The 15,602-nt window shown below is 52.5% G+C and overlaps 1 protein-coding gene across 5 annotated transcripts in view; it reads left to right on the forward strand.

Annotated features, from left to right (window-relative positions):
* Nucleotides 1–3,562: 3,562 nt before the first annotated feature.
* CAMSAP1 (calmodulin regulated spectrin associated protein 1) overlaps nucleotides 3,563–15,602 on the forward strand; it is a 34,262-nt gene continuing 22,222 nt past the window's right edge. For 2 of the 5 annotated variants that reach the window (XM_021543619.4, XM_021543620.4), the window contains exons 1-2: nucleotides 4,327–4,531; nucleotides 13,263–13,425. In XM_021543619.4, the coding sequence (XP_021399294.1) occupies nucleotides 4,463–4,531; nucleotides 13,263–13,425 (232 nt within the window). In that variant the 5' untranslated portion in view covers nucleotides 4,327–4,462. Of the gene's footprint in view, nucleotides 3,943–4,326; nucleotides 4,532–12,504; nucleotides 12,677–13,262; nucleotides 13,426–15,602 lie in introns of those variants that run through there. The other 3 variants (XM_077787919.2, XM_085556279.1, XM_021543621.4) reach the window with 2 other exon arrangements.

Genomic DNA, 15,602 nt, shown 5'->3' on the forward strand with positions numbered 1-15,602 from the left:
TGCACTTGGGGAGATTTGATTGCAAGGGCTTTGTGGAACACGATCTGCTGATCCCCTGGGATGTTCCGATGCCACTGAGGATGGATTGATCTTGACAGTTGTTGACTGACAAATTGAAGTCTTTTCTTTCCCAACAAGGGAAGCCTCATTAAGGAAAACAGCTCCAGCAAGCAGCAGCTGGTGGGATGCAGCAACTTGCACGTGACGTAACCAAAATTCCCATCTGGCTGTCGTGGTGCCAGCACTGCTCTGGGAGATTGGGAAGCACCTCCAAGCCTTGGCCCCTCTGTGGGTACCTTGGAGGCAACTGATGGTGTTGCAAATGTGTGAGCTTGTTTCTGTAAAGGAGAGAGAATTTGTAGAGTTCATTTGGGGTTTTTTGGCGGTTGGGTTGTTTAATTAATTAGCATTTTCTTCCATGTTCAGGGCAAGGAGCCTGCCAGCAGCCTGTTTATTTAGCATTTACAGCAACTGCTGAGGAGTTCAGAGTGATTTTCATTGTGTTCCATGAGAGATGGAGGATTGGAGTGTGAGACATCAAAATGCTGCTTGCTCAGATCACGTTGGTAAATGTGGAGGTGTCAGTGCAGGTGATTGTGGTGTCAGGTCCTAACCCAGGTTCACTGTAATGCACAGCTCAAGTAGCAGGACAATTCAAAGGTTTGGCTGTCCACTAATTTACAATTAAAACAAAAAAAAAAAAATTACCTTAAAGCAGCTTGGGATGTCATTAGATAATGACACTCATGAACCTAAACTGGTGCAGCAGGTCTGGGCAGAAATCCACACCTTAAAAATGAAGAAGTGCTGCTGTGTGAGTGACAGGAGGGGCTGTAATTGGCGTGTGTTTGGCAGCTCCCGGTGCGCCCTCGGCGCAGGGACGTGTCCCGGGGTGCTCCAGCAGGGATGAGCAGCAGTTCCAGCCCGGGAGCCGCCTCCAGCAGGGCCCAAATCCATCACGAAGGGCGGGGAAGGGGAGCACAGGTTGCACTTGGCTGTGCAGAAGCAGCTCGGTGTTGGCAAGGTGAGCCAGTGCTGACAGCACAGCGGTGTGGCAAGAGTCGCTCCCAGCACTCCGTGGGCACTTGGCCAGTGCCATCCCAGGGCTGGGCTGGGTTTTCTCCTTCCCTGTGTTCACTCCCATGAATCCATGGGCATGGTCACACTGCCCCATAAAGGAGCAGAATACTGAACATTACCCATCAGATCCTCTGGACCTCCTCCTGGAGATGGTTCCAGTGACTGCCCAGAGCAGCCATGGCTACCCCATCCCTGGAAGTGTTCAAGGCCAGGTTGGACGGGGCTGGGAACAACCTGGTCTGGTGGCAGGGAGTGGAACAGGACGGTCTGTAAGGTCCCTTCCAATCCAAACCATGCTGTGACTGTGAAACAGATGGAAGCAGCAGATGCTTCCCCTGGGAGCTCCTGTGTCCTGACAGCCCGGTGAGCTCAGACCAGGCTGCCGTCCCCTTGGTGACAATCCTGTCATGTGCTCTCTGCTTGATCATGCCTTTCTTTAAAATTGATTTTATTATTAACCGGCCAAAGGAAGCAGCAGCTCTGGATGCTGCTGGGGATGATTTGATATAGGGAAATTTGGTTTGGAACAGAATTAAGGGAGAGCTTTCATTTCAGCTGTAGGAGTTGTGAGCTGGATGTTGGTCCTGGAAAATGGCTGGAAGGAGGGCAGGGCTGCAGTGTACGTGTGTGAGCTCAGTCCAAGTGCCAGGGAGTGTGACCTGAGCTGGGGCACGGCCCGAGCCCTGCGGATCCGGTGTCACCAGGAATCCGGGCACTGCTGGGGCTGGGGGAGGGCCTCCCGTAACTCGAGATGTGCTGGACCAGACCCCACTGAACTGAAATAAACCTGGAGAGGTGACCAGCTCTGTAAGCCAGGGCTGTGATTCAGATGCCTGGCAGAACAGCTGGTGCCCAAATAAAAGGCCTGAGTTCAGAGCTGTGATGCCAGGGCGGCTCCAGCAGCACATCCAGCTGTGGGCTGCAGGTGGGCTGCAAACCCCACGTGGTGAGGTCCTGCACCAACCCTGCACCCTGGGATGCAGCACTGCAGCTTCCCCAGTGTCGCAGGGAGAGTCCCAGCTCTCCGACAGGTTTTGTTACCCATCCATCAGCAGTTGCATAAGGAGCTCTCCCACTCTGGGAAGCAGCGAGTGGAGCAGGAGCTGGTTCCAGCTCAGGGTGCACGATGTGAGCGGTGGCCTCACTCCTAATCCCTGGTGAGGCTGCTGGAGCCTCTTGGGGCTGTGCAGGTGTGTGGCTGCTGCTGCACCCCGAGACTGAATTATTCATGGCAGACTCGCTGTGTTTATGCATGATGTGGTTTCTTGGCTTTTATGAGCTGTAGCTTGGGCATAAACCACATTCATGTAGCTGTGAACCTTTTTGTCCTCTGAGGAAGAGCTGCTCCCCAGGGAATCTGTGCCTGGGAGCCCCGTACCTACAGCAGCTCCCACACGCCCCAAGTTTGGGTGAATTATTTATTGAGCTCCTCCTCAATCTGGCTGTGCAGGAAAACCCCTGGAACAGTGAAGCCCCAGGGCCACACACAACCTCAGCCCCTTCCCACTGTGCAAGGCTTGGAGAGAGGAGTTTTGAACAAATCTCTGGATTTCTTGGCACATGGGATTAGAGTTTTCACTCTGTCCCCATGGCCTTAGTTGGGGTGAGGTGCTGGGAGCTGCTGGACACCCAGAAGCCCCACACAGCTCCTCCATGAAGTGTGCAAGGGAAGGGAGCAGTTCAGACCTTCAAAATCATCCTTCAGAGGACACCAGCCGGCTGTTGCCATGCTGTTGGATCGGTGTTGCAGCATCCCTGTTCCATCTGTGTTTTCCCCTACACAGGAGCTGGTTGCCAGGCTGCCTATACCCCCCTACTCCTGGCTTCCTCACAGCCAGGCACTTAACTCCCCTGCTCCCACACATTGGGAACATTCACCAAAAAAAGAAAAACTGCACAATCCCCCCTGAAATCTGTGCTTTGGTCTCCAGTGAACCTTCCCCATCCCTCCTCTCTCCTTTCCTGTCAGCCAAAAGCAGCAGCCCACTCCTCCTGCCAGCCCTTCTCCCCTCTGCAGCAGCCCCGTGCCTGGTGCAGCCCAATCCATAAGTGGTTTGAGGTATTTCCATCCAGCCCAGGTGTCTGGAAGCAGGACAGAGCCCTTCCTGCTGGAGCCCTGGAGGTGCAGCTCTGGCAGCCACGGGCTTCCCTGGTGCCGTCACTTCCCGGGCCGAGCAGTGGCTCAGATTCCCGTGGGTTACCGTGGGCTGTATTTATAGTCTGCTGGGCTAAAAATAAAATCCCCAAGTGTTGGGTTCCCTGATCCCAGCCTCATGGAAGGAGGGATACCCAAGAGCCCTCAGGAGGGGTCTGGTGGGGGTGTTGCCTGGGGCTGTGATGTTTTTGGGGCTGCTCCCATGGAGGGCTGGTCAGAGTTTATTTTTTGGAGATGGTGTAGCTGCTGCATCACTGGCTGCTCTTGCTCAGCACAGAGCCTCGTGCAGGACTCTCAGCCCACTAAAAATACTTCCTCTGTCTCATCAGGCTCAGTCTAACGGAGCCTGTGAGTGGAGGGGAAGGAGCCATCGGTGCTCCTGGCTTGGCTACCAGATGGCACGTGAGGAAGCCCCACAGGGCCCAGCTCTGAGAAAACGTGCTGCCAAATCCCTCTGAAAAACGTCTGTATGTGTAGCATTGCTTTGTGCTGGTCCTGAACCCCCTGTGTGTGTGCCCAGCAAACATTCCTGCCTGCTCCTGACTGGTTTCCAAGCGAGGTCCCTTTTCAGCTCCCACCATGCTGGGCACGGCAGGGCAGTGTTCCAGAGGGAGGATGTGCAGGAGAAACGTGCCCGAGCATGAGGGGCCCAATGCACCCCTCTAAGGAGAGACCTTCACCCATTCCTGGTGCCGAGGGAAGCCAAAGTAAGTAATTTCTCAAGTGTTTTCTTAATCTGGGGTTTTGTGGACAGAACTGAAGTCTAAGGGCAGTATGGGGGAGCGGGATCTCCTCTGTCCCTCTGGCTCTGTCCCAGTCCTGCCACGCCACCAGCACTGGGCAGCTTTCAGAGCCGATGGGCTCCAACATCTTCCCCACTCCTGACTCCGTGGCTCTCCTGCAAAAAAAAAAAAAAGAAAAAAGCGAAGATCCCGGCGTGGCACTGCCTTGCGGGGCTGCACCGCAAAGCTCTCCCTGCACACAACCTTGCAGCTTGAACCAAAAGCAAAGCGGGAATATCTGCTCCCGGCATCGCCCCGCAGCCCCCGGCCCCCTCCTCCGCATCTCTGATGTCACCGGCAAGGAGCGTGAGTCAGCCCGCGGTTGCCGCGGTGATGCCGGCGATGCCGGGGAGCGCGGCGCTGCCCCGCTGCCCCCGGCCCTTCGCGGGGAGCGCAGGGCACCGAGCCCCGCGGCGCTGAGCCCCGCCACCTGCCATGGGCTCCCATGCCACGGGCAGCTGCCCAGAGCCCCCGGCGACCCCCGAGGCTGCGAGGATGGCGGCGGCGGCCGGCGGTAAGTCGGTGCTGTCGGGGATTCGGGCGGTCAGGGGCTCCTGGAGCGATTTGGGGTCTCGGAGCAGCCGTGTCCAGCCGGACAGACAGCGGCACCCGGTGCCCCAGCCCCACGGATAGGGCGTCCTTTAGAGCACCCCCTTCTCCACTGGCTCCTGGCTGCCCTGGGGGTCCCATCACCCCTGTTCCCGGGGCCAGCTGAGGGTTCTCAGCCGGTTCCGAGCCCGGGGAGGGAATGGACCCGAGGCAGGGTGGTGCTGGGCGGGCGGCAGCCTTGGCACGCGAGGGGAGCGGGCTGGGATGGCACCAGGGCCATGCACCCCACTCGTGTGGGCAGCACCCACAGCCGATGTGAGCAGCACTGTGAGTGGGGATGGAAGGACCACCACGAGCCATGTTGGTCACCCTCCTCGCCCAGACCCGTCCTGGTGTGGGGCTGTGTCCTGCCCACATCTCTGCCAAGCTCGGCAGGTGCCAAAGCCATCAGAAGGGGTTGTGGGGGGAATCTGGGGATGGGCACCCCAGGGGAACACACCGTGTGCCCCTTTGGCATCCCTGCCAGGAGTGTGGGGGCCAGGCTGGCCACTGCCCACCCCTGACCCTGGGGCTCTGCTCTGAGGTCCATCAGAGCTCCCTGCCGGCGGATCAGAGGCTCTGGTTCTGTTTCCTGCTCGGTGTCTCCGTCTTACAGCCATCGAGTTCTTGCTGTAAATAACACCTGGATGAGCAGGATGGGGATGTTTCAATTCCTCTGACTAATTCGTACATTCCCATATTTCTCTGGCTGCAGATTTAGGAGTGTTGGAGCATGTGCAAGCTGGCTGGGGCCCAGGCGGGTGAGGAGGGCAGTGTTTGCCTTGGCCTCTCCCTGCAGGCAGGGCAGGAGGGCACAGGGCTGCCAGGTGAAGCCTTTGGCTGTGGCACAGAGCAGGCAGCAAGGGGAACTGGGAGCAGGAGCTAAAAATACTGAATGGGAATGAGGCAAAATGCAGTGAGAAGCCACTGCCCACCCCCGCCAGACCCTGCTGTGGGAGAATTAGAGGAGCTCTCATTTGCTTTTGAGGCAGTTTTTGCTGCACTGAAGCACAATAAAATCACTCAGAGCAAGTTTCTGGGCTGGCCACTCACACAGGGCTGAAGGTTTATGTTTGTGGAGGAAGAAGCCTTAAAATCCAGAAATTACAGCCCTGTCCTCAAAATATCCTGTGTTGCAAGACCATAGCTCAAATCTGCCCCAGGGAATGGGAAGTGCTGGGTCAGGTGCATCCCTCCTGTGGCAGGGATGGATTTTCCAGGACCTGGCAGGCAGTGTTTGCCTTTGTGCATCCCCTGGGGGACCTGGAACAAGGCAGCCACAGATTTGTTCCCTCCCTCTGTGCGAAGGATGTTGAACATTTTGGTGAAATCACCATGTTGTAACAGCTTTTTGGAAAGGGTTGTCTGAGTTGGTGAATTCCCAAAGGTAATGCTTAGCAGGGGATCAGGATGTTGTTTTTGAGGATAACCACGTGCCAGCTCATGGCAAGAGGAGGGCTCTGTGCCATGCTGATGGATGCCAGGTTATTCCTGTGCCAGGGATTTGCACTGCTCCACAATCCCAGCAGCATTTCTTGGGATGATGATGCTGAGTATGTTCCATCTTGCTCTGGGCTCTTGCACCTTGCAAAGCCAGGAGCAGGGGAAGATGTTGCATTTTGGAATACAATTAGATTTTTTTTTGTTCATTTCTCTTGCCTTTCGCTCACTCATTGATTTCCTGCAATGCTTAAATGGTGAAAAAGTTGGGGATAAGTAATTCTGTCTTGCATAGTTGTAGAGTTGTGGTAAATATAGTTTTACTTGAAGTGTCCTTAGGAAAAAAAAAGCATTTTAGAAAGAAATCATCTGGGAAAAGAAAATAAACAGTCCCCATCAAAATTGATCTGTTTGAGTACTACTCAAATGTGGTTGCTAAAAATGGTTTAATGAATATAAAGATACATAGATAGAGACATCTAATCTGCTCATTAATTAGACCATGACAACACTCAGAACCCTTTCAGCGCTCACCCAGCTCATCCCTGGGGTCTCCCTGCTTGGGGTTGCCTGAGGAATGACAAGGCATGGTGGGATGAGACTCCCAGGAGAACCTGGTGGGCTGTAAGTGCTATTGACCTGTTATCCTCCTAAACATAGTCCAGGGACTTTAAAAAGAAATAATCTTATGGATAAAAATATCTCACAGGCAAAACCCCCTCCTATTATTGATGCAGGCACTTAGAACCCACCAGCAGCACTTCCAGAGCTGTAATTGCTGGAGGTAACTGAGGCCTGGGGATGGAGCATCCCTCTCCTCGCAGCAGGGGAAGGGAGCTCTGGCTCCCAGCAAGGAAGGCAGGCAGGCTGAGCTGTCACCCCTCCCTCAGCCAGCTCTTCCCCCTGGCAATAACAGAGTCATTAATTAATGTTTGCACAGCACTTTGAACATAAGTGCTGAACACAAGAATTCTTTCAAATGTGATGGGGCTTGTCCCTGGCTGGGGGGAAGCCCCTCTCTGTGAGGAGCAGAGCTGCCTGTGCTCCCTGCCCGTCCCATTTCTTGGGTTTGATACGCATCAAACACTCCAAGCAGCGGAAAAAGAAATAAATCTGAATAACTTGTTGCACTCATCAGCATAACAGCTGAGTTGCATATACATTACCTTTGAAATAACACAAAAGCATGAATGAAATGGAGCCCTACTCCATGCACCTCATTTGTTTTCTTTATTTACATGAAAAATGTTGCTCGTTGCCTGTGGTTCCCTGATGCACGAGGCCTCGCCACTGCATATTCCTGCCGAGCCACAGAAGTGGAGATAAGGAGTTGCTGACAGCGGCGCTGTGCCTCAGAATCTGTTCCCGTGCTGCTGGGAATGGCACTGAAGTGACGCTTCCATTACTAAGAATAATATCCTGCTCTCTGCTCCTCCAGGCTGGCTCCGTGATGGGCTGCCACAGGAAACTATTTTGTACAAGGCAGGAAAAGATATTTGGAGCTGTCAGAGCAGCAGGAGCATGAGGAGGCTGCCAGTCCCCCCACTCCCCCTTCTGTGATGGGGCTCAGGCTCCAGTCAGTCAGGAGATATTTCAAGTGTCTTCTTGACCATATCTCCTTTTCCTTCTGGAATTTCTAGTAAGATGCACCTTTTGTTTTGGTCCCTCTGCCCCCCAGGCAGTGCCAGCGTTGTCCCCACGCTCTCACCTCGGGCTGTGTCCAGGTTCTAAGTCAATCCTGGCTGGGGATATTAAGTGCTCAGCACCAGGGCAAACGAGGCCCTGCAGAACTAAGCACAGGGAAGCAGCTACAGCAGGGTTCAAAATTAGTCCAGGCTGAAAATAGGGCCCTGAGGAGAGAGCTGCAAGCAGCCAGGGCTGTGAGTGTGCCTGAGCTGCTCGCTGCTCTGCTGGGGCCATCTCCAGCACTCGTGGCTCTCTTGGAAAATGTGCAAGGATAAGAGATAAAAATGTTCATTCATTTGAGTGTTTCCTCTCACTGCTCTGCAGAGCACAGGCAGAAGCTCTTGGGCAAGACTGAAGGCAAAAAATCTCTTCCCAGAGAGAGCCACCTGCCTTTATTGGCTGCTGAGGACAAGCCGTGGCTGCCCATCCTTGGAAATGTTCCAGGCCAGGTTGGATGGGGTGTGGAGAAACTTGGGATAGTGGAAGGTGTCCCTCCCACTGCAGGGGTTTGGGACAAAATGATCTTCAAGGTCCTTTCAAACCCAAACCATTCCAGGAATGGAAGCTCTTCCTCTACATACCCAGGACAAACTTCAGCCTGTAAGTCCCAGGCCACAGCACATGTATATTTTTACAGAAGATACTTATTTTTACAACATTAATTTAGATCTGCTGTCCTTGGGGACATCAGATATTCTGGGAACTAATACTCTTATTCTATTCATAGTCTTCCAATATTGATAAGTAAAATAAGATGGAAGAAACTAAAATCCCAGGCTTTTATCCAGTATGGCAGAAAACAAGGACCAGGGTCCAGCTTTGCTACCTGCAATGAGTGTCATGTGTGAATATGGTGATTTCTCAAAGGAATTGCCTGCTAGTAATTAACCTCAGAGCTCTGCTGGAAGACAAGTTGTGTCAGTTCACGTGTACACCCACTCTCAGTGCATGAGGAATCCAGAAGACTAATAGGAAAATTATTTCATGTAGAAAAGCAATGTATTACCATTTTCCAGAAGAAAAGCCTTGGAGCATGTTTGGTAGTGTAGCACAGAAAGAAACAAGCAGCACGCAAATTACAGATGAATTTGTTGCTGCTGAATATGGGAGAGTCATTTATTTTCTCACAGAAAAGGCAAACATGCTTAGCAATCCACTGGTGACCCTCCCACTTTAAATGCAGGCTTTTTATCTCCAGGACAAGTTTGAGGACGCTGGTGTGGGATGATGCCGAGTTCTCGACAAACCACTTCATCATCACCTACAAAGTTCCCCAAAACATCAATTTCAGCTTCCACTTAAGGACATGTAAATGCCCTCAATAGCAGAGTTTCAGGGAGTTACCATAGAGGAAGAAGTGGCAGCACATTCCACACCAGACTGGAAGAGCTGCAGAGAGGAGGAAAAGGGGCAGAGCAAGAGGTAATTCCAAGGCCAGGATGCTACGTGCAGCAGAGGCTGGGAAAGGAGAGCACTCCCCTTGATGCTTTTCCCAGTTTTCTATTCCAAGAGTTTCAGAAGTTGAGGTGATACTGGTTTTGTGGGGGTTTTCTGCCGCCTTCTTAGAGCATATTTTTGTTCCTGATAAGCTTAACAATTGGATCCATTCATTACCTCAAGGATAAATATGTCAGAGGAAGATGTAGGTCAGTTTTCTCACCCTCAACACAGGTCACCTGCTCCAGGAGTCCAAGGGCTGCTCTGTTCCTGCTGTGGGTCTATTGCCCAACCCGCCAGGAAAATGAAAACATTCTTCTCAAATGTAAGGGGATTTGGATTCGGCCTTAATGCTAAATCTACAAACAAGAGCAGCTTGTTCTGATGATAACGCCCCAAATCGAGAGCCTGTAACCACTGTGTTGGAAACCAAACCCTTCGAACAGAGATTATTAAACAACCAGCAAGTTGTTTGCAAAGACAATTTTATTGCACACAATTCTGCAATATGGGAGAGTGATAGAGGCTGGAATAACCTTTGGACACCAGATTGTATTTCCTGGTGACACAAACAAAGAATGCCCTCCTCCTGTACTTTGAGAAGACACAGGGAAACAAAGGTTAAATCTTAAGACATACCCAAATGAATCTTTAATGATTCTGAAACATTCATATTATCTACCAGTTACATGCAGCAGGAAAAGAATTTATGAGGATCATAACAAAATTAGGTAGAATAAGGTCAGTCTGCTATCACTGTTGTGCAGCTAAACTTATAATCATGGTTTCAGCAGATGGATATGAAGATAATTCATCTGGCCAGCACAGGCATTAAAAGCTCGAAGCTCAATCATGCAGCTTCACTTTTCAGACGAGCCCTAAAACTCACTTGTCAAGTGAGCTAATCTGCAGGATCCGGTTTTGATCACGAGCCTGGTACGCAGTGGTGGCCAAAACTGCTCAGAGATTTGGGCACCACAGGATAAGCAGGATCTGAAGCTGTCAGAGAGCATCCAGAGGAGGCCATGAGGTTGGCTGGGTGTCTGTGCAGGGACACGGGCTGGGCTCAGTGATCCCTGTGGGTTCCTTCCAGCTCAGGATATTCCATGATTCTATTCTAGGACTCTGTGACCCCTGCTTGCCGTGTGGACAGCAGGAGACAGGGCTGGAGACAAGAGTGTGTCTAACAGCAAAAAAAACCCCACATCTTGAACCCGTCACACATTTCTTGCTGTTGTTACAGATCATGACATAAAGCAGGGAAAGAAATTATCTTTTTGCCAAGAAACGTAAGATGTGTAAGTCAGGCTTTGGCCTGAAAACCTATCCAACATCCTTTGATGGTGAGCAGGGAGTAACTCAGCAAATCTTGAAGGACATTATTTGTAATACCATGAAAAAAAGTGTTGCTGATACTTTTTGATACAAACCCAATGTTTTATTGAGCCATGCTGACAGCAGAGAGATATTTCAAACCTTCCAGCACTTAAGAAAACGACTGCTTTGGTACAGAGGAATCTATTATGCACCTAAAGGCTCCCACAGCTGGTGGTTTTTGTGGAGAGGCAGTTTCTTTGGCATTTCTGTGTTTCCCTGCATCCAAAGGGAAGGCTGGGTGAAGATGCCGAGGGGTTGTGACTCTGTGGGGTGAGGATGGGATGGGGGCCCAGCAGCCCCAATTCCACCTCCTGCCGAGGAGCTGATTCCCCAAACCCCTGCAGACCCCACATTTCCCCCGGGCTGTGGGTTGGCAGGGCCAGGACCTGCCTGACAGATCACTGGAGTGGAACACAGCTCAAGTCACTCTCACTTTTAACCAAAGAGGCTCTTTCTCCATCATGACTCCCACAGTCATGGGAGCTGTGACCCCAATGCTCCCTCGGCAGCCCTGGTCACCACCTGCCCCTCAAGATGGGGATGGGGTGGCAGAGCTGTGAGGGCAGGAGGACCATGATGGTTGTGGGTCTGTGAGGTGGGATGTGGTTCCATGAGGGGCCGTGGTTCTATGAGGGGCCGTGGGTCCATGAGGGGCCGTGGGTCCATGAGGGGCTGTGTTTCTGTGCGGGACTCTGTTTCTATGAGCAGCCCGTGGATCTGTGAGGGGCTGTGGGTCCATGAGGGGCTGTGGGTCGGTGAGGGGCCGTGGTTCTATGAGTGACCATGGTTCTAGGAATGGCTGTGGTTCCGTGAGGGGCCGTGGGTCTATGAGAAGCCTGTGGTTCTGTGAGGGGCTGTGGTTCTAGGAGTGACCATGGTTCTAGGAATGGCCATGGTTCTGTGAGGGGCCATGGGTCCATGAAGGGCTGTGTTATTGTGCGGGACTCTGTTTCTATGAGGAGCCCGTGGTTCTATGAGGGGCTGTGGGTCCATGAGGGGCTGTGGGTCAGTGAGGTGCCATGGTTCTATGAGAGGCTGTGTTTCTGTGAGGGGCTGTGTTTCTGTGAGGGGCCGTGGGTCCATGAGGGGCTGTGTTTCTGTGCGGGACTCTGTTTCTATGAGGAGCCCATGGTTCCATGAGGGGCTGTGGGTCCATGAGGGGCTGTGTTTCTGTGAGGAGCCGTGGGTCCATGAGGGGCTGTGTTTCTATGAGGAGCCCGTGGGTCCATGAGGGGCTGTGTTTCTATGAGGAGCCCGTGGGTCCATGAGGGAGTGTTTCTGTGCGGGACTCTGTTTCTATCAGGAGCCCGTGGGTCCATGAGGGGCTGTGTTTCTATGAGGGGCCGTGGGTCCATGAGGGGCTGTGTTTCTGTGCGGGACTCTGTTTCTATGAGGAGCCCATGGTTCCATGAGGGGCTGTGGGTCCATGAGGGGCTGTGTTTCTATGAGGAGCCCGTGGGTCCATGAGGGAGTGTTTCTGTGCGGGACTCTGTTTCTATCAGGAGCCCGTGGGTCCATGAGGGGCTGTGTTTCTATGAGCGGCCGTGGGTCCATGGGGGGCTGTGTTTCTGTGAGGGGCCGTGGGTCCATGAGGGAGTGTTTCTGTGCGGGACTCTGTTTCTATCAGGAGCCCGTGGTTCCGTGAGGGCCGTGCGGGCGGCGGGCCCGTGAGGGGCGGGTCCGCGCTCCCCGCGCTCACGGTCGCCATGGCAACGGTTGCCTGGCGGGCGGGCGGGCGCGCGCGCGCGGGCGGCGGCCCGGCCGTGCGCCCCGCGTGCGCGCGCAGGCGCTCCCGCCTCTCCCTCTTTTCCCGCCGAGCGCGCGCGCGCGCGCGCCCCGGCCCGGGCGAGGCGGGAGCGGCGGGAGCGAGCGGCGGGGGGGGGGGGTCGGGAGAGAGGGAGAGGGCGCGGGCGCGCGCGCGGAGCGGGAGGCGGGCGCATGCGCGCGCGCGCGCGCGGCCCCGAGCGCTGTGGCAGCCGCGGCCCCTCGGCGGCGGCGGCGGCGGCTCCGTCCGTGCCACCCGCACCCGCACCGGGCCCGCCCAGCCTGCCCACCCCCGCCCCGCCGGGGCTCCGGGCACCGCCGTGCCCACTTCTCGCGCCGGGGATGAGGCAGCGGTAGCGCGGCAAAGGTGAGGCGGCGGGGCCTGCAGGCCGCGGCGGGCGGCGGGCGGCGGCGGCGCCGGGGGCTCGGCGGGGCCCCGCGCGGAGCCGGCGCCGGGTGGGCTGCGCCCCCCGCTCCCCCGCCCCTCCTCCGCCCGGGCGGGGCGGGGATGCGGGGAGGGGGCGCCGCCGGCCCGCGGCTCGGCCCGGCCATGGGCGTGCGGGCGCGGAGCCTCTGCTGCTTCTCGGGGGCTCGGCGGGGGCAGCAGCCGCAGGTGCTGCCCCGGCTCTGCCCCGGCGCGGCCCCGCGGGCGGGGAGGGGGCGGCGGTACCTGCCCGCATTGTTCCGGAGAGCCCCATCCTCCCTTTATCCCGTCGGCAGGTGACGGGGCTGCGCCTTTCTCCGCTGCCGAGCCAGGCCCTGCCCTTGACAATAAGGGATGCTCGCCCCGGGCTCCGATGCCTTTTGATTCCCGAATCGTTACATCAGCCCTCCCGATGGAAATCCCGAAGGATGCGGGGCCTGTTGTGTGCAGCCGGGCCAGCCCCTCTCCTGTGTGTGGCTTTAGAACCGTCGGCTGGTGTGAAAGTCTCTGCCTTTTGTTTTTGTTTTAGATGGTGGATGTTGATGTTTGTGCGGGTGGAGATAGTACCAGAAGAAAAATGGATGCTCTGACAGATAGTGCAGTTGAGATTGTCCCTTTGGAGCTCTATGATTCAGCCAGAGCAAAAATAGCTGCTAATCTACAATGGATCTGTGCTAAAGCCTACGGAATAGGTAAGATCACCTCTGTCAAGAAGTCATTCTTGATTTTGTTCTTGCTTTTTCTGTCTCCCCTGCTGTTTCAGGAGTAATTAAATTTGGCTTTGTTTTAAATATCAATAATATGGCAGCCTGTTCTCTTGTAATACTGTATCTTTGCTGGTACCTTAAACAGGAATAACGGGACTGTGTGAGATGCCCTGAATCAGCAAACCTAATGGTGAACGCTCCCAGATGGTGCTTGGCAAGAACTGCCTGCCTCAAAATGTTTAAATCCTTGCTTTAGCTAAGCAGACTTTGTTCCACAGAGCTTTATGTCACTGCTTGCAGGCCCCAAGTCCCTCCAGGCTTTAGGTTCTTCTTGTCTGGTCATCGTGGCCAACAGATGCTGGCACCTTGACACCCTTTGTATGCTCAGTTAGAACTTCTTTTTGTATCAGGTTATGGTTTTATGTTCAAAATGTTCTAAAAAAACAATCCGTTTATGTTCAGCAACCTTTTTCTTTTATGGAAAGAAATGTTGAATGAGCAAGTGTAGTTTGGGTGCTGTGACATTAAAGAGCAGGTTGTAGGGCATAGAGGAGTTCTTCCTTCCCTCACATTGTCACAAACTTTTACTGTCAAACGTGGAAAAAGAAATGTTCTTGGAGTATATTTGTACAGTGTTTTCCTGACAGCTGTTGGAATATGCTTTTTTGTTTTGAACTAGATCTGTCTCGATGTACAAGATGCATCTCGAGTTTAAGTAGCTTCATTATGAAGAAACAGGATGCAATACTAGTGGGCCTGTTTTATCCAGAACAAAAGATGTAATAAAAACATATATAGAGTCTTGTTTTGGAAAATGAGGTGGCCCTGTTAATCTAAGTCTAATTCTCCAAACTCATAATATGCTTAATGGATTAGCACTGGCTTACTTGGTGACAAGGCTGAAGAAAAGTGGTCCATTCCTCCATTAAATATTAATCCTTGCTGGAATATTTTTTTATAAATTATTTTTCTTCTTAAACATTTCCAGCCCTGTCAATGTTTCCCTCATCTTGGTGACTGTGGGCACAAAAAATCATGGGGTTTACAGTGTTTAATGTATTTTGTTACAAGCAGTAAGAGGCCAGAAAACCCCACGGATCAGATGACGTCTGAAAATGTGGGAATTTGGGGAGGGAACATTGATAACTTGAAAGAACAGAACAGGCGCTTCCTGATGTAAATATTTCTCAGTTACTGGAATTGTTTGTAACATTTCCTGAAACTTTTTAGCCATCCATGATAAAACAGCTACTCCAGACCTGAGGATGCACTATTTATATTGTGACTTTGTTTCGGAGGAAAGCTGATCCTAAATGGGAAGGGACTGGCACGGATCCTGCGCTGCAGAGAGGGCTCCGTGGCCTCGTGCTGCTCCAGCACTCAGAGTTGTGTCTGAACCTCTTGGACCAGTTAATTGCTTAATGGCAAGTCTGTTTATGCTCCTGACAACACAGGTTGTAAAAGTATTTGGCTTTCCTATGACTAAAAGCTAAAAAGAATCATCTATTCCCGTGGCAGAACTGGGATCTCTGGCTGCGGCAGTCTCTGCCAGTTATTCTCCTTGTATTTAGGCTGCTTCAGATTACAAAGAAACAACACTTAAATGCCACAAACAATAGGGAAAAGTCATTTTTTCCCCAGTGAGTGAGGATTGGTGTCCGTGTGTGTCTTAGCAGAACTGTGGCCCATGGAAATGTAGTTTGATTTTTTGAAATGGTTCCTGCAAGTCTCTGTCACATGTTAGCCATTACTGCTGGAATAGCATTGCACAATCCCTAGAAATTTATAAGCCTCTTTAATTCATAGAGAGATGGGTTTAAGAAGGTTTCCTGTGTGATTAAAATTATGAATAATACTTGAATTTAACACATTACTTGTCATCTCTCATGGTTGTGTTTAGTTTTAAGACATTTGATGTTGTTCAATGAGTCTTGGGCAGCTACAATCAATTGTGATTTAATTATTTAAAATCTCTCTATGCAGATTAAAGGGTTTGAGGACTTTTTACTATTTTAGACTTGTTTCTGGTTAATTTGGTAAATAAAAGCTTATCTGTTTGTAACATTAAAACACTTCTGTTCTGAAGTAAATCTTACCATCCTACCAGGTTTCCGTAACTGCCCTCACGTGAATGATTATTTTTATGAAATATTAGATTTTGA

The sequence above is a fragment of the Lonchura striata genome, chromosome 17 (genome assembly GCF_050655825.1).
Source record: "Lonchura striata isolate lonStrDom1 chromosome 17, ASM5065582v1, whole genome shotgun sequence".
In the NCBI taxonomy this organism is placed as follows: domain Eukaryota; kingdom Metazoa; phylum Chordata; class Aves; order Passeriformes; family Estrildidae; genus Lonchura; species Lonchura striata.